The sequence below is a fragment of the Phlebotomus papatasi genome, chromosome 1, assembly GCF_024763615.1.
Source record: "Phlebotomus papatasi isolate M1 chromosome 1, Ppap_2.1, whole genome shotgun sequence".
Lineage (NCBI taxonomy): Eukaryota > Metazoa > Arthropoda > Insecta > Diptera > Psychodidae > Phlebotomus > Phlebotomus papatasi.
In genome coordinates, this window is record NC_077222.1 from 48,198,848 (window position 1) to 48,226,027 (window position 27,180).

At 33.1% G+C, this 27,180-nt stretch overlaps 1 protein-coding gene across 2 annotated transcripts in view; it reads right to left on the reverse strand.

Annotated features, from left to right (window-relative positions):
* Positions 1 to 9,263, reverse strand: part of LOC129800102 (pickpocket protein 19-like) — a 33,278-nt gene extending 24,015 nt beyond the window's left edge. The window contains exon 1 of one of the 2 annotated variants that reach the window (XM_055844481.1): positions 8,610 to 8,789. In XM_055844481.1, the coding sequence (XP_055700456.1) occupies positions 8,610 to 8,736 (127 nt within the window). In that variant the 5' untranslated portion in view covers positions 8,737 to 8,789. Of the gene's footprint in view, positions 1 to 8,609 lie in introns of both variants that reach the window. The other variant, XM_055844480.1, reaches the window with a different exon arrangement.
* Positions 9,264 to 27,180: the final 17,917 nt, after the last annotated feature.

Consider the following 27,180-nt stretch of genomic DNA (forward strand, 5'->3'; position numbering starts at 1 on the left):
CAGTTCAATCATTGCAATGGGATAGGGAGGAGGCAATGTAAATATTTAAACTGTTAAACTGTCCTACAATCCCCTACAGGAAAAAAATGTTCAGCTGCGAAAATTGCTGACAAACTCGAAGAGAGAAGGACTACACAACATTTTTGCAGAGGCATCTTCCATCTATCGGAGAGTGCATTTTGGCCAACATCCAAAATCCCGTGCTGGGAAGTCGATAAAAGTTGACACAACATTTTACATTACCAGGAACGCAGAGAGGGATATGTCTCTATTCCCTGCCTAACGATGGGTGGCCAACAAAAAGTATGAGAGAGGGACAAGCGTGTGGGTGGCCAAGCAAAAAGTCCATCACCGACCATCCTCAACATTTTCCCAGCACCCTCGTGAATAAGCTTAATTCTCAAAATATCTCCTCATTTGCATAAATCAGCAATTTGCATTGATAAATTCCATATAGCACTAAAATATATCCCCACGTGCTCAATTTTATGGCCATCCCCCATGGGAGGGAGGGAATATTCACCGCATCCCCTGAACGATGAGAATGAGTTTAAAAGCATTGTTCCTCCACTCTAGTCATTATTATTGAATTTCGCACGTTTTCTCTTCCCGTTAGATAGTCGCAGGGTTTTCCACAGTATTAACCGAGCCAATGAAATTAAATTGAAAGAACAACGAATGATTTCACTCGGTTTAGCACTTTTTTTTCTTCTATCGTATTCAGGGGTATTTTAATTTTTTTCTGCTCTAAAAGTAGAAAAAATAATACATGAAAAAAAACTCTCTTGTTTTATATTATCTAGCTAGAACAATAACAATGCAATTTCATAAATCGTGCTTTATGTTTTCCTTTTGAATTTAAATAGAGCTTAATTCTTTAGCTTTTGCTTTGGTCACGGAAGCTTTTTTTGTAGCTACGTTTTTTTTCTCATATTTAGGAATACAGTGAAAATATTTGCAAAACTTATGGTGAACTTTTGTGTGTAAGTTTCAGATCAATATGGATTTTAGGAAATTTAAGACTAAACTGTTTTGATTTTTTCAACGCAATTGTAATAAAATTATACAAATTGCCAAGATAATTATATAGTTTTATTATACTCGTTGATTGACATTGTTTGAGTAAGGCAGAATGCCAAGTTAAACTTTCTTTAAAAATAGAAATTGTATTTGGCCAGCAAAAGTAATATAAATAATGTTTAAATACTTATTCTTTAAAATACATTCAACGAATGCAATAAAAACGCTGCATATTTTTTACTAAATAGGGGGAAGTGAGGCACTTTTGAAATTGTTTTTTTTTTACTCCTATTCTAATTGGAACTAGACCTTATCATGATGCAACTTAGTTTCACAAACCTATTGTGAAGCTAAATTGCAATATGGTAAGGCTCGGTTCCTCTTAAAAATAGGAGAAAAAGTCTAATTTTAAAGATTCTCCAATTCAAAGGTGCCTCACTTTCTCCAACAACACAAAATTTTTAAATTTACAAATCTTTTGTTATTTAAAATAATTAGTTAACCAACCTCAAGTTCAAGCCATATGATTCATAACACTGTGCAACGATGATTTTGTCGCCGGGTTCTCATGCTACTTTTTCTATTGCTAGGGTCAAATGATTTACGAAAATACTTATCATTTTGATTTCATTTGGATTTTGCGACTGGTATTTACGAAAAACGGTTTTTTCCGTTTTTTGATACTTGGGTGCCTATATCTCCGAATCTACTGAACCGATTTATTTCTCACTAAGGAATAATTTGTTCTCCTTTAGATGCCCGATAAATCCTCTGAACAGATGAAGTTCGTACAACCGACACCAGGGGCGCTGTAGTCCCATAAATGTCAGAAAACATGTAAAAATCGAAATTTGTAGCAACTTTGATCAAGAATATCTCGAAAACTAAAACTGTTCTTAACAATCTTATTTATGGGTTTGATAGAGAATTTTATTAGCTACATTTTTGTTCATATACAACTTTTTGCTCAGATTATTTTTTAGCCTCGAAATAGAGGTTCAAACGAAAAATGAGCACCCAGCCAACTAGAGAAAACCCTCATTATTTCACACATTTTGACTTTTTCTTTTCAAGTTGAGGTAAATCCAGGATATTTTCATACTTTTTCTAAATTGCATAAGTTTAATAAATATATACATATTTTTTCTTTTACATCGGAAAATTTCTTAGCCCAAGATACACAGTCTCAAAGATGGCGTGACGCGCTTCATATTTCACTTGTGATTTTTGACAAAAATTTTAAAGTGCTCTATTTCGGGAAGAGGCCAAGATATTTTTTGCTATTTTTTTTTAAATCTGACATGTAATTTTATTCTCTTTAAAGGCGTCTCCAAACTTTCCCCTATCATTGTAGGAAGCAACGTCAAAATAAAAAAAAGGCAATTTGTTTATGAAAATTGATTCTAGTGTATAGACACCATAAATCGACATACATTTGATTTTTTTTAAATTAAAAAGTATATTATTAACATTAAAAACTACATTGAAAAAGCTTAGATAAATTTTGAGAAAAACCGAAAAAATATAATTTTAGAGAGGATGGAGGGGAAAAGGGGAAAAAACATTTTTAGATAATGTTTATTTTTGGGGATCATCGAAGATCGAAAGTTGATATCTCTTACTATTTAAACTACAGAGTGATAATAAGTTGGAAAAAAGGAATATACATATAACTGGGGCAATCCACAGAGAGAGAGACAAGCAGATGGAAAATTCATAGTCTTAAATATTTGTGAAAATACATGAAAAAAATGTACACTTATTTTTTTTTCTTGGCTAAAAAAAAATCCTAACTCGAGATACACAGCCAAAATAATAAAAATTTTGGATTTGGTATTTAAAAAAAAGAGTCCAAAAAATTTTTTTTTGTCAAAAACAAAACTTTAACATATATTTGGCACATATACTCTATTTTGAAAATGTTTTAGACTTTTATTGCGAAATATATAAATAAAAAGTCCAGTACGACTCTGATAGTATTAATTCCTAAAAATTTCAAACACAGTGAAAAATATGTAAAAATATGTAAAATTTCAAATTTAATGTCAAACTTTTAAACTACTTTTGTCGAGTAACAATCTGAGTCAATTTTGAATGAGTGAAATAGTAACTTCAACAAGAAAAATAACTTAGAATATTGCAGACATGACATGTGTTGACTCTATTGGAGTCGTACTGTATTTTTTTCGAAAAGTAAAGTGATCAAAGTCTAAAACATTTTTAAAAAAAATAGCGTATATGTACTAAAAATGTGAAAAACTTTTGTTTTTACCAAAAAAAAAATTTGAACTTTTTTTTCTTTTAAATACCAAATCCGAAAGTTTCAATATTTTTCCTTTTGGTAAATACTATTGTGGTGCTATACTCCCTGAAAAGAAGTCTATCCATTTTTGAGTTTAACTACTCAATTGTTTTGGGGAATTTCCAAAAAAAAAAAATTAAGTAGTTCAACAAAAAAGTGGACCCTCTTTCTTTGAGGGAATGTAGTTTTTTATGTTAATAATATACTTTTTAATTTAAAAAAAATCAAAAGTATGTCGATTTATGGTGTCTATACACTAGAATCAATTTTCATAAACAAATTGCCTTTTTTTTATTTTGACGTTGCTTCCTACAATGATAGGGGAAAGTTTGGAGACGCCTTTAAAGAGAATAAAATTACATGTCAGATTTAAAAAAAAAATAGCAAAAAATATCTTGGCCTCTTCCCGAAATAGAGCACTTTAAAATTTTTGTCAAAAATCACAAGTGAAATATGAAGCGCGTCACGCCATCTTTGAGACTGTGTATCTTGGGCTAAGAAATTTTCCGATGTAAAAGAAAAAATATGTATATATTTATTAAACTTATGCAATTTAGAAAAAGTATGAAAATATCCTGGATTTACCTCAACTTGAAAAGAAAAAGTCAAAATGTGTGAAATAATGAGGGTTTTCTCTAGTTGGCTGGGTGCTCATTTTTCGTTTGAACCTCTATTTCGAGGCTAAAAAATAATCTGAGCAAAAAGTTGTATATGAACAAAAATGTAGCTAATAAAATTCTCTATCAAACCCATAAATAAGATTGTTAAGAACAGTTTTAGTTTTCGAGATATTCTTGATCAAAGTTGCTACAAATTTCGATTTTTACATGTTTTCTGACATTTATGGGACTACAGCGCCCCTGGTGTCGGTTGTACGAACTTCATCTGTTCAGAGGATTTATCGGGCATCTAAAGGAGAACAAATTATTCCTTAGTGAGAAATAAATCGGTTCAGTAGATTCGGAGATATAGGCACCCAAGTATCAAAAAACGGAAAAAACCGTTTTTCGTAAATACCAGTCGCAAAATCCAAATGAAATCAAAATGATAAGTATTTTCGTAAATCATTTGACCCTAGCAATAGAAAAAGTAGCATGAGAACCCGGCGACAAAAAAAAAGTTTGAAATTGTTGCACAGTGTAATTTACTGCCCCAATTTAGCCATTATAATATTACATTAACTAAATTTATTATTAATTGAATAATATAAAAGTGAAAAATAATTAAAAGTGTTTTTGAATAATTTGTAGGTTTGATTAGACATTAGAATTTGTAATCAATTTTTAACTTTGCACTATACTATATGTTTACTCAAAATTTGTAAAATTTTTCTCTATATGTTTAAGACATTTTGTTGCTTACATTAGCAAAAATCGTAACTGCATTTTGAGGATTTTTCGCAAATTCTAAAATCTACATAATATTTTATATTGTTATAATCGATAAAATGGACAACACATCTGATAAATTTGAACCCCATCTGATAAAACTTTATAATACAGTAGAGTTCCACAAATTTGAACTTCTCAAAATTGAACGACCGACTGTTGAATTTAATATGTAATATTCGAGGTTATGCGAAGAAAGTTTTGCGTGGAGTCTGAATTAGAATAATTTTTCTCTAGCGTTTCCTCAATATTATCGTATTATATTAACTTCCGTAACAAATTCCATTTACTTCCCAACAAATTACATTGATATATTATCTAAAGTTATTTTTTTTTAATTTGAGGAAAGTGCATTTCAATCAATTCCGCTACGTTTTTGAAAATATTGTTCAAATTTGACGAGTGGGAAATATCATCTATGCCCCCCAAATGTTGAAATTTGAGAAGCTCTACTGTATTTCCTTCCAAATTTAATTTTGTAATTTTAGGCGTCTTCTATACGGGGGGATTTCGAAATGCACTCCACTGTGCTATGCACCGGTGAGTCTCGGAAAATCTCCCCTAGTGGTTCATTCCTAAGATAAATTTTCTCCACCCTGTGTTATAAATTCTCCAAGTGTGCTCTAACTAAAATAGGGAGTCTGGAAGACTTTCTAATTTATTTCGAAACGTTTCAAACGTCAATCACACAGTGTTTTACAATTAAAGAATTTGTTAAAGAGTGGTAAAGTTAATATTTATGCCTGGTGACGAACACTTTATAAAGAAGAGGAGATGGGGGGATCTTCTATATCAAAATCGTCCTACCGCAAGATTTTATGCCAATATTGTTGCTAAATTAGGAAAATATCCTATTGAGGGTCTTGAATTAAGTTTTTATTTTTCTATAAATCAACTTTATTCTATTTAACTATTTCGACTATTTCTTTATTTCGATTTAAGGATGTCTATTTAACAATTCGACCATATTCCAATAAGGATTAAACGATACATTCAGAAGAGTGATCGATACCGTGTCCCTATTTCACCTGCTTTTCGACTTTTTTGAAAATAATTCACGAGAAAAACATGTCTTGAAAAACAAACAAAAAATTATTTAAAATCGCTTGAAATGTCAAAATATTCGAACATAAACAAATTGAGCTTTCGAATAGGGAGATTTTAAGCACCGAAAGATAGGCAAAAATGCACCGGTCTAAAGCTCAATGGGGGATTTTTGTGTCAAAATGGCGGTTTCGAAATAAAATTCCCCCGTTTAGGTGCTCCCTTAGTGGTCAATATATATCGAAAACATTTGCACTGAAGATTCATTTCGCTCCTTCAATACTACAAGGGGCCAACTCATTTTTTTGCGATTTTGAGATTTTAATGCACTTAGTAAGAGAATTTTATAATTTTCTTTTTACTCTTTTTGATTGCTTGAGCAATTTTGTTTGAAGTCAAGGGGCACAAAATATATTTATCGTTAAAATTTTTTGTGAAACAAAGGACTAATTCATGCAAGTTGGTCCCTTTGTCATTCTAATTTCAGGAAAATTTACACATTATTTAGAATGACAAGGCGGACAAGGAGCTACCTCATAAAAAACATATTTTGAAAGGTAAAAATATGTGTGTTGCGATGTTTATATGAAAGCTCATACAAAAAGAAAAGGAATAAATTATTTTTGGTCAGTAATTGCATTGAGATAATTATTTGATAAAGTTCAATCTTTCATGCTTCCGGTTCCCTTGAAAAATGGCTGAAAATGAATTGGCCCCTTGTAATTTCCAAGGAGCGATTTATTTAAATAAGCTAAAATATTGAAAATAAGCTACGAAATAGTATTGAGGAAACAGGATCAATACATATTTAGTATTTATACCAAAGTTTTAGGTTAATGACTTCATAAAATTAAAATAGTTATTTTTTTCTCAATAAATAAAGTATTGCCATTTGTTTTTCAATTAAACGTAAATAATTATTATACAATCAACGCTAAAAATGTAGATTAAAAATAGATTTAAATATATTCTAAAACGAATAAAATGGATGGTCTAAATACGCTGATTAGGGATTGATTGATTGATTGATTGATATATTAAATTTAGGTCAATTGTAAAGGGAAGAGAGAATCTTCACATTTTACGAGATATCATTTTAGGATATTCCCACAATCAGAGATGGTTAAGGATAAAATTAGAAATAATATAGCAGGAAACTACACTTTAGAAAACGGAGGAAATTATCTGTTACAAGGTGAAATTGAACCCTTGTCACTTCATGTAAAAGTTAAGCACCGTGACGAACGACGACCATTCATCATTGGCTCCAAAAAAGCTTTCAAATTGTTATAATGATATGTTATACAAGGCATATTTGACATTATTTTTACGATAAAAATTTGATCGAAAATGCTTAATTACAAATTCAGTCTGATAAATTTAATTGAATCCTTTTATCATCGTTAATCAACAAAAAAATACTCAGAACTTTCAAATAAATAGTAAGGATTATATCGACGGCTCCATTCCATACTATTCTAAGTCGTTTTAGACCTTTTTTACTCCGAGAGATTTGATATACAGTGCCGGACAAAATTGTACCAATGTTTCAAAATTCTCTATAAAGGATTTAATATCTCAAGATCTAATTTATATTTTGACTGAAACTTTTTTTCTTAGAGAGCTTTATTATAAAGCTACAAATTATGTCTTATTAAAATTTTGTAGGAGAATTACTAATATTTTTGTAGAGCCTTTTAAAAAAAAAGGATCCATTGGTACAATTTTGTCACTTGTACCTAATCGCTACTTTTTGTTCTAAAATTTTATTTTATGAAGTATTTACGTAAAAATTATTTTAATATAATGACTTCCGGCTGTTATTAATGCATTTTGCATGAACACTTCCGGATTTTTTTCACTTTATTATTCAGAAAAATTAATTAAATTATTAGTTTAAAGAATTTCGTGGAAATAACAAAAAATGATTGCAGAAAACCCTCTTAAATGAATATTCCTGGTAATACAGAAATAATTGTTTTCTTACATTTTAAGACTGTAAATCTATATAGGGGGAAGTGGGGTACCTTTGAAAATGGGGCACCTTTCAAATTAGCATTTTTCACCTATTTTTAAATAAAATTAAAACTAATCGGGATATATTTTAAATTCTTAATCTGTTTGTGCAGCTAAATTATATGACGATAAGGCTCAATTTTATTTCAAAATAGGTGAAAAATCCCAATTTCAAAAGTGCCCCACTTTCAAAGGTGCCCCACATTCCCCTATACTCCATTTTAATTTTATGAAAATAAACTTTTTCAGCAATTGGTTTTCCATAGCTCTTTTAATCTTTTTAAAGATTAAATGATGAACTTATTTCAACAAGCCTGCAAGACAAACTGTCTCTATAAAGGGCGCCTTTGCCTTAAGATAATTTGATAAATGAGAAATGTTTTAAAGTAAAGCAATTCGGAAAATCTTGCCAAGAAGATAACCTTGTGAATTGAAAGCATTTAGACTAGGGGAAAACCCATTTAACACATACTTAACAAATTGTATTTAAAAGCCTCATTGAAATGAAGAGGGTTTTACATTTAAAATCATGCAACAATTTATAATGATTAAATCATAAAAAAAACAATATGGATTAAAATTAGATAATAACAAGGGGAAAGGGAAGAACTTCCCATATTTGGAATGAACCTGCATTTCTGGAGAGCAATAAACAGATGAATATTTACTTATGCAAGCCTTGCATTTGCAATTGTATGCAATTCTCCAAAAATTCTTGAAATTTTCATAAGAGATCAAAATATATTTTCCAGGAATCCCGTCAGTCACTCATCTCTGAACCAGAAGAATGTGTGCTAGGTGAGTGATTGAGAAAAGTATGGAATCTAAATTTAGTTTACCTCGAGAAAACATCCTCTCTGAGCTGGTGGAAATCTCTTGACGCCGGAACTGCTGTAAGCAAACGTAGGAGTGATGCTGAAGATGGTGATGGATCCTGTGGGGATAAATTTGGCCGTTTGAGGCCATACCTCAGGATGGTGAATAACAACTAAGACCCCTTTTGTCTGACTGCCTTTCATCGTGACACGAAGTCCACTCCAGTGACCATAATTGCTAGTCCTCCATGGCCAATCGGACTCATTCCAGTGATTGGGTGCATCCTGGCTGGACAGAGAATTGAAAGATAGACAGTGTCCGTATGTGGAGACCTGAGTTGAGAAAATGGTGCAACAATTGAAGAATTTGTTGCGCCACCAGCAGGGTTCCTGGAAAATTCTGCTGCATCTGGGCGAAACTTCACGCAGAACCTGGCCAAAATTGACATGTTCTAGCTCTCTGTAAAATTTATTGTTGTTCTGTGGCAACTTTTCATCCAACTGAAATTCATCACTGAGCATATTCTCAACTTCCACTGCGAGAAACTTCTTCAAATTACCACCTCCGGTTGCGTACCTGGGAGTAACGGAAATTTTTCATCTTCACCCCGAAGTACAATTTACACATTTTGGCATATTATTTATGGTAGCCCATTAAGAAAGTAAACCAATTCCCACACTCACTGGTCCACCACGTGATCCACATGGGACCAATTAATGCGATTGCCGGTGCAAATGGTGACGGCCGGATATGGGATTTCCGACACTGGATATATTGTGCTCTCAATAACTGTGGCCAGGGGACTGCTAGAGAATCTCTGGGACAGCAGAAGGGACGAAAAGACTGTGCCAAAAACCGCCAGTGTGACAAGCATAAACCAGAGAATCCTGCCAGAAGTAAAATCAGAAATGAAATTGTGGTCATTCGCAATAGTATATTCAATAGTTTTCCCTACTTTGCCTAAGCTTCCTCCCTGCCCCGCCCCTCCCCCTCCTAACACCACATGTCTGCAAATTTTGAGGGTGTTGAGTGTACCATTAATGCGGGTGTTTGTTTTGCAAACTTTGCCAGGCACTTTTGGGAATAATAGGAGGTTGTAAGGAGGGTAGGAGGTTGATGGTGGTACTCCAATTAAAAATCAATAATCAAGAATATCCGCCCTTTGAGGCACTTTTAGCAACTTGACTCCCCATTAACGTGATTTTGATTGCTCACAGAGTTCCCGAAAGTTAATTATGATTTTTTAATGGACTTATTGAGAGCTATTGTGTGTCAATTTTGTGGGATATATTTATTTTGGAATTTTCTCTGATAGAAAGAAATAAATTATTCCTGCAAATTGTCTCTCAATTGCAATGTGAATCACAGAATTGACTTCACTAAATTATTTCATTGAATCAAATTATACATTTTAACTCTAGAGTAGCTTAATTATTTAATGGCTAAAAATGGTAGCAGTTAAGTGATGAGCTAAAATAATTATGGTGACGAATAATTTATTTGGTCTTTCAAAATATATTTTTAATTTAAAAAAATCACGTTTGAAAAGCTCAGCTTTTTGCAGAAGTAATTTAACATGTTTGAAATATTTTATGAGCATAACAATTCATTTAAACAATTACAATTTTTAATGAATTTACCAAGAGTAATTTAGTTATTCAGCTATTTTGAACATTTTGCTGGAGCATAATGAAGAAATCCATATTTAGTGCAACTTTTTGTAATTAAATCTTCTCGTTCAATTCCCGCAAAAGTTCAGGAAACTTCTCTATACTCATTGAAGCTCCGATTATCTCAATAGTTTAATTAAGATTAATAGTGCGCGCAAGCCAATTATAATGTTTTAACTAAAATTATTAACAATTTCAGCTTTTGCGGTTCGAAGTTAAGTTAAACACTTATAGATTTCGAAATATGATTATTAAGCAGAGAATGATATCAATGACTGGTCCATGTCCATCTGATTATGGATTACGCAAATGAGAAGTCTCGCTAAATCACTGAAATCCAACATCTTTGTAAAATATAACAACTAGGGTGAAAGGAACACCTATTGATACTTTAGAAACTCGTGTCAGGACCTATTGACATCCTACTCTGTACCATTTAGAATACGTAGTTTGAACACTTAATCCTTATCGAAAAACGTAGATTAATGAAAAACGCCATATTAGGGTAAGTGTGCCAAATTCCGGCCAGCTTGCAATTTCGGCCACCTTTTTTTTTCCTCGAATTTCCATGAATTTTTAGTTTTTACAGATTATGCAATGCAAAAGAATAACAAAAAATGTAGCTTCGACAAACGAGATGACGTGAAAAAGGCATTGGAAGAATTCCCGAAGGGCAAGAAAATATGAGAATGAAGGTGGCCGAAATAGGGCACCAAAGCTATGTCTACATTTTATTCATTTTAAAATGTATTAAGAATGATTTTAGAGTAAATAAAGACGAGAAATTGTCTACAAGGTTCTAAGCAACACTCCTTAAGTAAAAGGAATAAAAAAATCAATTTCTATTAAAGATAATACATTTTAAACTTGAGGCTTTGGCGCTTGCATGCAACTATGCCGAAATTTGGCACATGTACCCTACTTACGACTTATTTTTTTTAATGTCGGCACAACATTCCATGAAGGAACAAGGTCTTCCCATTAGGGTAGACATGCATTATTATTTTTTCTTATACGGGATGAGGTTGTCACTCCCATGCCTGTGGAATCAAGTGCAGTGAACCTCACTGGATGCACACCTTTAATGCCAGAAAAAAATCCTGCTGATCTAAAGGGGATTCGAACCTGGGGAACTTGCATCATCTATCCACTTGACCCATTGAGTGCCCACTTACTTTTATTAGATATATTAAATAAATTTCAACATTAAAAAAAAGTATTAATAGGGGTTCCCTGTCGAAAAGCTGTTCATTCAACTCTATATTTACGAGAAAGTCCTCTTCGTTAGCATATTTTTTGTACGCACATAGGGTTACTGAAGATTTAATCGTGTTTATAGACAATGAGAAAGCCATTAAGAAATTATTTAACCCATTCCTTACCATGGTATTATATATCATACGGAAACTGAGTGATTTTAGATGATTTATTCTTGGGTAATTGTTATTTGAATTGCTGTAGGGAATGAATTTTTAGCTACTTTAGTCCTTCAATTAATTGGGAATACATTTTGTTGTTCTTTTCTCGCTTTGTGGAAAGTCATGCAAAATTTTTGCACAAAATGGCGAATGAAAAATTTGGCATCCCGTCGAATTTGTTCAAATTGACCTTCAGTCTCTTTCCTAATTTGAATTCTGGTTGCCAATTTGTGTTCTTGGATAGTTACTCTATCTAAATCAATGGAGTTTGCAAAGAATTAATGTAAAGAATTTAAATTCAGTGACCGTTAAGACGTGTCTTTGACAGTGGCTCCCCGCGCCCCCATAGTAGATAAAAATTCTTTCTTTTTAAAAAAAAGTGCGAAAAACAATTTTATCATTAATTTTCAAAACAGAGCTATTACCGTTACTTTCCCAATCCATCACCGATTGTGACCGATGCAGTCGGATTCAGAACTTTAATACCTTTCCAAAAAATCCAAATTTAACCTATTCGGTTGAAAAATGAGACTTCCAAAGAAATTGACCTTTGACCTTCAATAATTCAAAATGGCGAATTTTCCGGTCATAGGTATGTTTGGGCGAAATGTTCACCTGGACTAGCTCTAAAACATATCCGAAAATCATTGAAAAAGCTTGGGCCAATTTTTTGCAAAATTGGAAAAACTTTGTTTTTCAGGAATGTTAATAATATGGGATGTAAAATTATTCAAAAATCGGTACTTAACCGATTCATTACCGATTATGACCGATGCAGTCGGGTTCAAAATTTCAATATCTTTCCAAAAAACCCAAATTTAACCAAATCGGTTGAAAACCGGATCCTCCAAAGTGATTGAACTTTGACCTTCAATAATTCAAAATGGCGAATTTTCCGGTCATAGATATGTTTGGACAAAATGTTCGCCAGGACTAGCTCTAAGACATATCCAAAAATCATTGAAAAAGCTTGGGCCAATTTTTTGCAAAATTGGAAAAACCTCATTTTTGACCTATTTTTGAGGGATAGGGAACGTATGAAAGGGGAGGGGGTAAAAATAAAGAGGTTGGGCACGAGATAATGTCATTTGACGAAAGGTCGCCGAAGACCGGAAGTCTCTCTTTGAGTTCGAGCAGTAAAATATATTCGATATTATTGAAACTTCAGTAACGTTATGCATATAATTCCGAAACCCTTTTTATGATTGTAGCGGACATACATCGAGTTCACGGTTTCCGGATGCAAATTCGCTCAACTTCTCCGTAAGCGGTACTTTATAGGCGGTCAGGAATAAAAACTACAAAAGTGTCGATGAGTTGAAGCCAGCCCTTCCGCCATGAATGAGCTCGTATTTCGGAAGCTCAAGGTCGGGCAGCGTGCGATGCGTTTATGTGCAGGCTATAATGCCCTAGACACACTTATGACTTATAAGTCGAGAGACGGCTTAACGTAATTGTGAACAAAATAATGATCAGATTACATTTCCATCTCTAATCCGACTAATCTGACTAATTCATCTCTCTGCTGAAGCCGATAAGCGGATTAGTTAGTGGGAAACTGATGGGAATTTAGTCAATTTGATTATAATTGCGTTAAACCGTCTCTCGGTTTATCTGGTAAGTATATCTAGGGCATAAAGGTCGTAGCCGATACCAAAAGTGGTTAAATCTATAATTTTAAATAAATCTCAAACAGTGAAAGATGTTTTCGTTTTGGTTTTTCCTCGTTCATACCAATAAAAATCATTTTGGAATAATAAAAAAAAATTCAGCGTTTTGCAAAATTACTCTTCAATTACTGTACCCTGTAGACCCTGTATATCGAATTCTTATTAACTGATTTTGATTAGATTTTTTCTTCTGTTAATGTTTTACATCTGCAAAAATATTTAAAATACACAAATCAGTGACCAGTGAAAAATTTTGATATAATATTCTTTTAATGGTTTCAAATGTTTTTTTTTATACATTTGAAACCATAATTATTAAAGTATAGAGTAATCGAAATGAGTTAGTAAGAAAAATCTTTTGCACATCGAAATGCTTAAATTTAAAAAGTAAGGATTTAAGTCAATCCAATTTTGTCCATTTCGTCCATCAAGAGCAGTTCTTTGTCCCCAAAATTGAATTCACAATCCAATTGCAAGATGTGAGCACTTTGAGAACTATATATGTCTTCCGTAATACTTTATTCGGAATGTAACCATTTTACTTCATATTGCAGCTCTTAATACAATTTTCACGCATTTTTAGTTACAAAAAACCAGAAGTTTCTTTGTATAAAGAATTCCAGGCACGATAAGTTTAACAGGGCTTCATGAGAGTGCTCAAATATCGATGGTAATTCTAATACAATTAGAGTAAATTTCAAAGCTGTAAAATTACAATTTCCTATTTGGGAAAACTTTAACAACAAATTATATGTCTGGCATGGAGAGTATATATGAGTGTTCCTCGACATTACATCTTCTTGTTCTATAAAAAAGTTAAGGACTTCTTTCAATCCCCAAGAACAAGAAAATTAAGATCACTATCTTAGAATATTCATTTCACGATACATGACTTTGATCTAAATTTCAATCTAAATTGTATTTCTTATTCTGCTCTGGATTCCCTCATCCTGTCTCTCTGATACATTGTTTTAAGGACGTTTTATTTATTTAAGAGTGTTTTTCTAGGAATTATTTGCTGAAAAGCCACAGCTAAAAATAAAACAATGTTATTAAATTTATTGATTGCAAAATCATGTAAATACAATTTAAAATATCCCCCATATGACACATTCAAAATTTCATCTTTCATATAACAGCCAGATATCGTGAGGTTTTGTCGTTTTTTATTGAAATTGAAACATTAATATTTTGTAGGAGTTCACATTTAATATTATGAAAAAGAAAGAAAAGAGACTGAATGCGGCTTAAGGATTATATTTTCAGGCATACAAAAATTTATATGGCTCCAGAAGGCATTCAATCATAATTTTATGTGAAAATGCCTTCGAGAGTGTTAAGCAAAAAGAGGCGATTCTAAAGGCGAAAAAGTTCAATTTAACCTTACCATAAAGCATGAGGAAAATTTATTTTATTTACCAAACCAGTATACCATCACTCTGCTCAAATGCTGCATAATTCCTAGCAATATTCCAATTGTGATTTAAATTTGCTGCTATTAGTATAGATAAATGACATAATTATGCTAATTCCTTGCAAATATCATTATGGGAAAAGTATAATAAAGAAAAGGAGAGCAAGAAATTAGTTTAAATTGTTGAGGTGACACTGTGGAAATTCTAGAAAAACAACACTCACCGCAGAAATATTAGATGAGATCATATATTCTGTCAGTAGAAGAGGTAAAAAGTTTGGAGTGGTATATCTCAGCTCCTGATGAACATAATTGGATGAGTGAACTATTGTTGGAAAGCTTGGTTCATTAGCTTTCAGAATCTGGTATATGTAATTGGCTATGGGTAAATCGTGGTCATCCAGAACCATTTATGTCGAAGAAGACACTTTTTGCAGCGTCATTTTTGACCATCTACTGCTGGGACCAGGAGTGACCCACAATTCTCGCACTTGGACTGTTCGTTAGAGGAACTCAAATGGTACAATTTGTGGAAGAAACTTTTTTTTTGGACGTCTTACTTTTTTTTATTCATCGACTTTTGCAAGAATTTTAACATTTTACACGCAAGGAAAAAATTACAAAAATCCTAAAAGAGTGGTTTCTGGAGGGGAAGGATAGACGTGGGGATGAAATTGATATGATATTTGGATTCCTTGGATCAACTTATGGGGGAGTACTTAGAACATTCCAAGTCGATATCTTCATTAGTTTGTCCAGAAAATGAGATAGAAGGATTTCTGCCATTTTTTTCTATGCGTGTAAAATGTTAAAATTCTTGCAAAAGTCGATGAATAAAAAAAAGTAAGACGTCCAAAAAAAAAGTTTCTTCCACAAATTATACCCTTTGAGTTCCTCTAACGAACAGTCCAAGTGCGAGAATTGTGGGTCACTCCTGGTCCCAGCAGTAGATGGTCAAAAATGACGCTGCAAAAAGTGTCTTCTTCGACATAAATGGTTCTGGATGACCACGATTTACCCATAGCCAATTACATATACCAGATTCTGAAAGCTAATGAACCAAGCTTTCCAAAAATAGTTCACTTATCCAATTATGTTCATCAGGAGCTGAGATATACCACTCCAAACTTTTTACCTCTTCTACTGACAGAATATATGATCTCATCTAATATATACCTTTAGCTAGCTCTACACGTAGAATAGGGGAGAATGATACAGATGAAAACGCAATAGGATGATGAGGAATTATTATGATACTTCTATGTATATATATATTTCAACCCTGTCATAAGTTGGAATATAGAGGATAATCCTAATATCTTTTGACATAATCCCCCTATACAACATTTTTATTATTCTGCTCGCGCCAGTTTTTTTTTTCTTCTTTTTTAAACATGTTGCCCGCCCCATCTTTCCCACCATTTAATTTTCCATTTAAGTACATCATCTGTCGCGTGCACACCCTATACACAACATATCACATCGTTAACATCGGATGGCAATTTAATGTACCTCTCAGCCGGATGCAAATCATCATCCACCAAATACTTTATTCCGTGAACGGTAGACATTCTCGAATATCTCTTCCACCATACACTATTCCTTAGACGTAATTTCATCCTGTTGCCCGTAATTTCACTCCAATCTTCCCTTTTATTTAACTCACACCCGACACTTCACTCAACTACAACTTTGGATATGAATCGCAGAGAAATGTGAAGACACTCACTTGAAGAGTTATGCTTAAAGTTTGTCTGTGTTCGAATAAAGAAGTTCATTTAGAGGCTGGCTAGAGCAAGAAAGCTCACCATACTCACCTGACGCCGGAGACCGCAGGACTAAGACGAAGGGAAATTTCCTCAGACGGAAACGTACACCCATTTTTGACTTGATGTAGTCTTTCTAATTTTTAAAAACTTTTTTTTAAGTGATCCTTTTTAGATCTTTAAGATAAAACTAAATTCCTCAATGAACTAAAAATCGTAAGTTTCGAAAAAAAACTGTAGGGGAAAGTCGTATGCCTTTAAATGTAGCAGCCTTTAAATGTTGCGATTTTTTCGTTGTTCTCAAAAGCATAAATTATATTCTATTAACTATTAGGTAGCTATCCATCATCCTCACAAATCATCAAAAAATGGAGAGCCTAGCTCCTATTTCCTAGATGCTAGATCAAATAAAATGAAAATGAGCTCTAAACTGTAATTTTGATGTTCCACAAATCATGTGATTTTTCATAGTAAAAATCATTTTACAAATAAATCTTCCATTGTGACACATAGAAGGTTAATCAGACTTAATATTTCTGTTAATACATTTTGATTCAGATGACACAATTTTTGTGGGTGGCAAAAAATTGCAAATATCACCCTGCAGCAGCCTTTAAATGCTAGTGTCGTGTGCCTTTAAAACCTATCTTTCCATACACCAAAACATGTGAAATCGAACTCCTACTTTTCTCTGACGAGCGTCATACAAATACTTATAACCTGCTATCTTGCTCCGGCCGGGATGTTTCAAGTTGACAATTTTCAACTTCAATGGCTTTTTCTTCCAAATTTTCAAGTGCAAAACAGTTCTTCAGAAAAATGTGAAGAAAAGTTATTGTTTAATGTCTTTAGACTGCAGTGATGATTTTAGTGAGTGCGTTAGGCTTCAACCTAATCATTTATAGCCCATTTAGTTTTATTGATTCAATATTCTCAGTGAAAAAAAAAACATTTAAAGGTAGCTGCCTCGCGTTTAAAGGCAGACTATGCCAGCTGCCTTCATACAAATCGACATCACTTTTTTAATTTCCTCAGAAGGAAAAACTGAGGACTTGCAAGTGCTAAATAAGGTAATCATATACGCCGAATGAACAAGAGAATTTTTTGGTGTAGTAGAAAATAAAATCCATTTTGTGGATTCTTCAGAAAAAAATCTTAAATTTGGAACTCCATTTTTCGTTTGAAGGCAGACGACTTTCCCCTAACGTTTTTTCTCATAGTTAGTTTATTATTTAGAGAGGCCAAATGTTTGTAGATAATCCATCGGCTTTTAGGTGACAAGACCGAAAAGGCACATTGATTTCATATGATTTCTATTCCTTTTCAATATTTGGTTTTTAGTTTACAGTAGAGTCTCGCTATAGGCTATCGTTCTATAGTCCACAATTTATCGACAGTTGATTTCAAATCACCGAGGTTATGTTTTTTAGTACGCGACATGCAATGTTGTCATAATTATTTTTAATATTTTTGGCAAACTTTATTGAGTAGTTGTGATAATTGTGATCCATAATGAAAAGAGTGAGGACCAGTACCACAATCGCAAAGAAAGTGGAAGCCGTCGAACAATTTCAATACTAAAAGTCGTTGATAATTTTAAAAAATGATATGGACTATAGTGCGACCCAAGTGTCAAATCTGGAACCAAATATGGACTATAGCGAGACTCTACTGTATCTGGCAAATGGGTTCAAAGTTCAAACATTTCTTTTGTTTATATTCGTAAATTCGTTCACGCATTGTCTGTTCATCTCAAGTTATAATCTTGGTAATAATCAGGTAATAATCATAGGTAGTAATCTTGCGGGAAAAAAACCTCAACGCACTCAAATGGAAGCCTGAGTGCAGCGATGCAGTAAGATACCGCTCCCACTATAGTCTAATCTAATCTTAATCGATATTTAAAGTCATCAGTCTCATTCCGAGTGGGGGAGAAAGAGCATCCGGTAACTGAAAGATGCTCCCAAAATTATTCTACACATTATCCTAAATATAATTTCATCCCTTTCAGGATTTTGAACATTCCGGATTTTGGCTATCGGAATTTTGACGTTCGGGATTTTGACTGCCTCCGGTATGAATCATATACCGCTAAATATTTCAATGAATAGGGAGGAAAGTGATTACTACTCTAATATGTAAATGTTTGCTTAATATTCCTTCTAAGATAAAATGTAATATTCCGTTGACTGACTAATTCTACTCCGGTTTCCCCTATTACTGAGGATTTTATAGGATCCCTCATAAATTTGTACAGGGTTTCTTAAGTTGCATAAAAATAGGTCTGTTATTAATCATGCTTCTAGATTACGATAAGCTCCTACAAACTGCTTTGTATGACCAGTAAGAAGTTTTTTTTATAGAACCCTTAATACTTTTTAAGTATTTTTAGAGATTTCTATGTCAGGTAATTCAATTGAATAATCATCTTAATCCGTTCTTCTTAACTATAATCGTGCGGTATAATATACCATTTATCTCCAAGAGGATTTAATCCTTACAGCTAACGAGATTTCTAAACATTAAGAGAAAAATACCCTGTCCTTATAAGATGCAATTGTAATACTTTAAATAAAGGCCAGATATTTTTATGTGATCCACTGATTCCTAACACGTTAAGGTCGAAAGGGTCCGAAAAAATTATTCTTTCTGACTATTTAGAGAAAAAAGTAACTTTGCAATTGTCTTAGAAAAAGTTACTTTTGAGCTTACCGGTAATAAAATCATCGGTAAAGGCTATTTCTCTACCGGTTTGACCAAAATAGATTTCGTTTGAAACGGAAGAAGCCAAAAACCCGAACGCCAAAATCCTGAAAGCCAAAATTCCGAAAGCCAGAATCCTTAAAGCCAAAATACCGAATGTTAATCCTGAAAGGGATGAAATTATACGGAGGATAATGTGTAGAATAATTTCCCAAGCCACAGAAAATTTCCCTTTGTCTCCAGCAAGCGCGGGTGCAATTGTAGTAGTAGCTAAGGCGGTCTTCAGACTAGAGGTTTAGCTCAGTTCCCAAAGGTCTCAAAATCTTTAATAGCAACCGATTTAACTGGCTTTTCAGAACTTAATGAATCATTTTCCCTTAATCCAATCCTAAGTCAACATAGTACCAAAAATTTTGACTATAATAAGAAATTAGAAGAGTTAAACCATAAGGCTAAGTTTTAGGTCTGAAGCCCGTATTACGGATGCTTTGTGAAATCCGTTAGAAGAAGATAAATGGATGTTTGCAAGAGGAATTATGGTATTAATTTAGACATAAGAATCCATTATCTCGTTGCCTTTTCATCAAAAGTAAGTTAAGAGGTTGCGATGGGTTTCTTCTAAAATATATTACATAAAATTAACTATCTGTTCATAAGAGTTATAAATTAAAACTAGATCATATTTGCTCAGATTTAGAAGACCTTTCCAATAAATCCAAGCTTGGCAAAATGGGTTCAGGGTGTTTCCTAAAGTAAACTTTGAAAATAGAGCTTTGAGATAATTGTTATAGTATAGTCAGTTTTTTAATATTCTATCGTATAAGTGAAATGTTTTCTGAAAATTGTTATTATTAATCGTGTTGGAATACTTTATTGCAATGTAATCATGTTATATTGGTGTTGCATACCATGATGGGAGTATCCGCTAAGACTGTCCAGGAGCACCTTCGCCGTAGTGTGGATGTGGATGCTTCTTCCATGCCCCCAGATTTTTTTTGCGCAGAGACAGTGCATTTATCACAGACGTTTTATCATATTGAAAATGTTTTTTGCCTGATATTTAGTTGTTTGCACCGGGAGGAACTAGTGTCGAGTGTGAGAGTCGAGTCAGAGATCTCACCGCCCAAGAGCCAATCTTGCCTATTACGCCACTGACTGAGATCCATATAGGATTTAATTAAAATTTAAAAAAAAATACGAAACCATAAAGTAAAAAATATTTTTGTATGTAAAAGTCCATTATAAAAATTCCATTCATATTCCCCCTAAGCCAAATTTCTCGTGACGATTAACACTGCATTTAAAATTTAAAATCATCTATTTTTTGTTGATTTCATTTTCATATTTCGTTTAAACTGACCATTTAGTCGTAATTCCCATTAAAAGCATTTAGCGGATTTTTGTGTATTTTTTGGAGCGAAAAAAATGTAGTCATATTGTTTGCATGCACAATATCAATTGCCAAGCTTTCTGTACACCATGCTTAATTGAGTAATGTGCCTTGGGTAGAGAGTAGATGAGAATGAAAATTTCATTATAATGTAGCACTCAACTAGCATTTTCACCACAAAACTCCACAAAGTTATCATCATTATAAAAGCTATATAACAATATCAAATTAACGCCATCGTATGACAATATTTCAATTGCTGCATGAAATCTTGTCAATTTAACCCTCCATTAATACTGATAACAATCTGTGCTCCAGCGTATGGCTAAAGTGGTACAATATTATTATCCTATTATAATGAAAGCAACAGCCCAGTCATTTCAATTAATTATCCAGAGATTAGCGTTAAATTCATGTGCACTACAATTAGGTCCTTTCTAACTTGATTGTTTCCCCTCCAGACCAAACCCCAAAGAGTGACTTTTGGGAGCTACACTTTCTCATCTCTCTTTTACTTCTGGCGGACAATTTTCTATTTAATTTCAATTTCCTGTCTCAAGTGGAGAGATGGCTAAATTGGAAAAAAGGAGTTGAGGTTGATACCAGTGGGAATTTTTGTTCGTTTTCTGACCTGCAATTTCCTTCCCACGAAACGGCAACTTGAGCGTCCGAATGATTTATTATCCAGCATTGGAAAGTGCGGTGAAGGAGAATGGAGAATAATACGGAAATCCATGTAATATGGAAAGGCCAATAATCTATTTTCAACTTCATTAATTAAGGATATTCAATGAAAATAATTTGGTGAGATAATGGAATAGAGAGTGAGAGAGACTCAAGTGAATTTATATTGTTTTAGGTGGAGTTGACAAAGTTTCTGACATCCACAGCATCACAAAAGACAAGAGGGGATAGGACTAAATGGGAAAGTGTGAGAGTCAAAATGCGCTAGGGTTGATTTTCAAAAGCCATAGAGAATAGGGTCAGTGATTCCCTAAAAGCCTAGACTGTCATTGTAAAATCAACTAACTTTTCGATTTTTAAAGTACACTATTTCATTTAGAAAAAAAACTGACAAAAAGCTCATACCATTCTTCTATGAAAGCTGGAAAATATTTTGCAGAGAGAACTAAATGAGTCTTGGAGCTTGCAGGAGTCACTGTTTGGATGATTGTTGTTGATGGTGAATGAGGAGAGCTTGAACTAGACAAGCCAAATTAATTAAAACTAAACCTCTTAAATTAAGATGAGACACTGACCGAACAATTGGGAGCATTGGGAGCATACCGACTGAATTTTATTAGAGCAAAATTTCCATTTCACTCTTCACAAAACACCCCCATTTTTCTCCGCGAGAGTGATTTTTTTTATCTCTATGGCCCGCCAACCAGACTGATAGTTCCTACCCGTCCAGATCCCTCCATTTCAGCTCCCCCCTTGATTTAGGTTCTGTTTGTATTTATCTTCATCATTCCAATTCGAAACGACCAATATGGATTAAATAGACATAGAAGATATACGCATGGATATAAATGGAAAAACGCTTTTTGCACAACTCTCCGCCAGAACATTCATCACCAGCAAATCAAGTCACGAAAATAATTTCCCGCCGAAAATGTTGGAGCGCCAGATAGTCCATGGGTGGGAGAGGTTATGTTGATGTGGAGTCTAATGTGAAATAGTAGTTCAATTTTCCTTCTCAGCTTATTTTTGCTTATTTAATTCACCTCTTGCGGTGTTATTATTTTCATTCCACACTATTTCCCATTATCCAAAGGCCACACCACATTTTCCATATCTTATCCCCATGCTATAGTTCACTTTAATTGGCGTGCGCGGCAGAATGATATTAAAAAAAAATTGGACATTAATCATTTCATTGAACTTCAAAAGCTCTCTCATACATAAGAAGCAAACTAACATCTTTCAATACAGCCACATAGAAATGATTCTGTGTGGAAGTTTTCCATATACCAGCTGCTATGTAATATGTAATTAATCTACGTACAAATTAGAGATGTGCTTTTACTTGGTCACAAAAACATTTTATCGGTTTGGTTTTTATCGAAATGACTGGGAAATTATATTAGATGAGATCATATATTCTGTCAGTAGAAGAGGTAAAAAGTTTGGAGTGGTATATCTCAGCTCCTGATGAACATAATTGGATGAGTGAACTATTGTTGGAAAGCTTGGTTCATTAGCTTTCAGAATCTGGTATATGTAATTGGCTCTGGGTAAATCATGGTCATCCAGAACCATTTATGTCGAAGAAGACACTTTTTGCAGCGTCATTTTTAACCATCTACTGCTGGGACCAGGAGTGACCCACAATTCTCGCACTTGGACTATTTGTTAGAGGAACTCAAAGGGTATAATTTGTGGAAGAAACCTTTTTTTTGGACATCTTACTTTTTTTTATTCATCGACTTTTGCAAGAATTTTAACATTTTACACGCAAGGAAAAAATTACAAAAATCCTAAAAGAGTGGTTTCTGGAAGTGAAGGATAGACGTGGGGATGAAATTGATATGATATTTGGATTCCTTGGATCAACTTATGGGGGAGTACTTAGAACATTCCAAGTCGATATCTTCATTAGTTTGTCCAGAAAATGAGATAGAAGGATTTCTGTCATTTTTTTCTATGCGTGTAAAATGTTAAAATTCTTGCAAAAGTCGATGAATAAAAAAAAGTAAGACGTCCAAAAAAAAAGTTTCTTCCACAAATTATACCCTTTGAGTTCCTCTAACGAACAGTCCAAGTGCGAGAATTGTGGGTCACTCCTGGTCCCAGCAGTAGATGGTCAAAAATGACGCTGCAAAAAGTGTCTTCTTCGACATAAATGGTTCTGGATGACCATGATTTACCCATAGCCAATTACATATACCAGATTCTGAAAGCTAATGAACCAAGCTTTCCAACAATAGTTCACTCATCCAATTATGTTCATCAGGAGCTGAGATATACCACTCCAAACTTTTTACCTCTTCTACTGACAGAATATATGATCTCATCTAATATTATGGCGTTTACACATTTGAATCAGGCATTGTGAATTTGGTATGAAATACCATTAAAGCTGATCATTTAATACAATGACTATTTCCATTTAGTATTTATATATAATGCTTAACAATTATTGGGTAACAATAGGGATCTTGAGTATGAATACTTAAGTGAACAATCAACAATTATAAACACTTAAGGAAAATGTCTTTACGCTTTCCAAACATTGTATAGAGTTATTAGTCTTATCGATAGCTTTAATGGAAACTAGTGACTTCTATCGAAGAACAGATATACAGTACGTTCTTTAAACCTATTGAACTGTTGGCCTCAAGAAACTATGACAAGAAATAATTCAAAGCGATTATTACGGCGTTATCACACTTGCACATTAAAATTTTAATATGATTCACATTAATTGTCGCTTGTGAGCGTCCAAATATGTTATTTGTGTCTTTAAGTCACTTAATATTTGAGGTTTTTCTATTTATTGATAAAGAAGTGGACTTGGCCTGCAAAAATAAGTTTAAATTTACCTAAAGCATAAGTATTTTTCATATTAAAAAATTAAAGAGAAAATCGCATTAATTTTTCGCATTAATGCTATAAATCAATTTATATCAAATTTTGCGGGCCAAGTCTACCTTTTTATCAACAAATAGATCAAATTTTGAATATAAAATGATTCAAACACACAAATTACACATTTGTGTGTTAGCGACATTTAATGTGAATCATATTAAAATTTTAATGTGTAAGTATGATAACACAGTTAGAGTATAAACAAAATATTCAACTGGAAATTTCTAAACATGTCTAATAAATAAATTTGTAAAATCCAACACTTTCAAAAATCCCAAACCACATGTTTTTTAGTGGTAAAAAAGAGGTATGTGAAAAAATTAATGTTATATTATTAATGATAAAGTCGACTTAAAAGGAGACGCCGAAGATATCAAATTGCTATTCCTAATCAATTGACCTCTAGAAATATCGAGCGAATTAATAGAGAAACAGGGAAAAAATTGAAATTTGTCATTTATGGAAATTTTTATAGTAATAGGAAATGGGTAGCAAAGCACCTAAAACTTTGCAAGCTGCTCGAACTCCCGAGATGGAGTTTTGTCTTATATTCTTTTTCACAATTTTTTGTGTGTAGGGGGAAGTGGAGCACCTTTGAAAATGGGACACCTTTGAAATTGGGATTTTTCACCTATTTTTTAATAAAAAAATGATTCGTTTGGTGATAGGATAACTGTGCCAAATTTCGGCATAGTTGCATGCAAGCGTCAAAGTCTCAAGTTTAAAATGTGATATTTTAAATACAAATTGATTTTTTTCATGCTTTCTTTTGCAAGAGTGTTGTTTGGAACCTTGTAAAGAGTTTACCATCTTTATTTACTCTAAAATCATTCTGAATACATTTTAAAATGAATAAAAATATAGACATAGCTTTGGTGCCCTATTTCGGCCACCTTTATTCTCATAGTTCCTTGTCCTTCGGGAATTCTTCCAATAACTTTTCCACGTCATCTCGTTTGTCGAAGCTATATTTTTTGTCATTCTTTTGCATTGTATAATCTCTAGAGTACGTAAAATCTAAAAGTTCATGGAAATTCGAGGAACAAAAAAGGTGGCCGAAATTGCAAGCTGGCCGGAATTTGGCACATTTACCCTATAATTTAGCTGCAAAAACAAATTGAAAAGCTAAATTTCATTATGATATGGCTTAATTCCACTTAAAAATTGGAGAAAAATCCCAATCTCGAAGGTGCCCCACGTCCCCCTATATAAGAATAATGTCGATTTAAATTTATTCATGAAACATTATAAAACCTTATGGAAGTTAAAAATTGTTTGAGAAGAGAGGATTTCGGGTTAAAATTATGTCCTTCGACCTTGAATAATTCAAAATGGAAATTTTTACGGTGAAAGATGTCAAAGGATGAAATGTTCAGCTGGACTACCTTCAAAACATTTCCAAAAATGAACGAAATCGGCAGGGCCAATTTTTTGCAAAATTGGAAAAACCTCATTTATGACTTATTTTTGGGGAATCTCTATAGTCGATATCTCTTACCGTTTCAATTTTATATGGGTCAAAAGACTGGAAAAATGCGAAAAGCAGTAATTTTAAGAGTCATTACCGTTACTTTCTCGATACATCAGCAATTGCGACTGATGCTATCGGGTCAGAATTAAAAGACCTTTCAAAAGAAAATCCAAATTTAACCAAATACCGTTGAAAATTAGGCCCTCTGGGGTGATTGAACTTTGACCTTCAATAATTCAAAATGGCGATTTTTTCAGTGATAGGTGCCTAAGGACGAAATGTTCAGCTGGACTACCTTCAAAACATATTCAAAAAATAATGAAATCACCATGGCCATTTTTGAGATAAGTTTAAAAAAACTTTTTTTTTTTAGAGTGGTAAGAAGGGGTGGAGGGTAATTTGGGTAAGTTAGTTCGCTAATGACCTCTACACACTAGAGAAATTTATGTCCATATTGAAACGAATTCCCTACGTTTGTGTAGGAGAAACTCTTCAAGATGGACATTAATTTCTCTAGTGTGTAGAGGCCACAAAGAACGTCACTGAGAAAAAAAGAGGATGCGATTAACTTTTTTTCCTTGTAACTTTAACACTTTTTAGGTGTAAAAATATATCAACATTTTTTAATGTTAATTTTACACCTTTTTAAGGGTAAAATTAACATGAAAAAGGATAATTTTGACCCCCAATACACCTAAAAAGTGTAATATTCACACCGATTTTGGATCAATACTGCAGGGTAAAATTAACATTTGCGGAATGTTATTTTAACTTTTTCGGATTTCTCTCACAGTGGTTGAATTGTGGGGGGTTCACCAAAGACCGGAAATCGATAGCTCGTACCGTGGCAGCCAGGATAGTGTAAAAATTGAAAAAAAAATAATTGTGGAAACTATAATCTAGTCAAGTTCGAGTAGTTAAAAATCATTATTATTAGTTACCTAAATACTATTTAATACAAGTAATAATAACTACTCTGAAAAAAATGTTTTGTTAAACAAACAAATGGATTTTGTTGAAATGTTGTCAAAAGGATGTTATTTGCCAATTTGACAAAATTTTCTTGCATTTTATGTGGAAAAACACCCTCTTGACAAACTTTTAACAAGATCCAGTTTTAACAATTTCAACAAGATAACGCCGATTTGACAAAACTTTTCCATATTCTATATGGAAGAACACCCTTTTTACAAACTTATATTATTAATTTGACAAAACATTTTTTTCAGAGTACGATTTATTAACAACTTTTATTATAAATGATCAGAGAATAGGATGTAAATACAATAAAATTTCATCATTTTTTTTTTAATATTTCACCGCATTTTATCTGTCTTCTGATACACATTTTCACATGTTCCATCGCAATCCATTCAAAGAAAAAAGAAACAAAACACGAGCAAAAACGCAGAACATTTGTGTGGAGTAGAAATGTTCCTTGGGGAGCGAAAATTGATGTAAAACAAGAAATTGCCCAACTCGATTGGCCTATTTATTTACA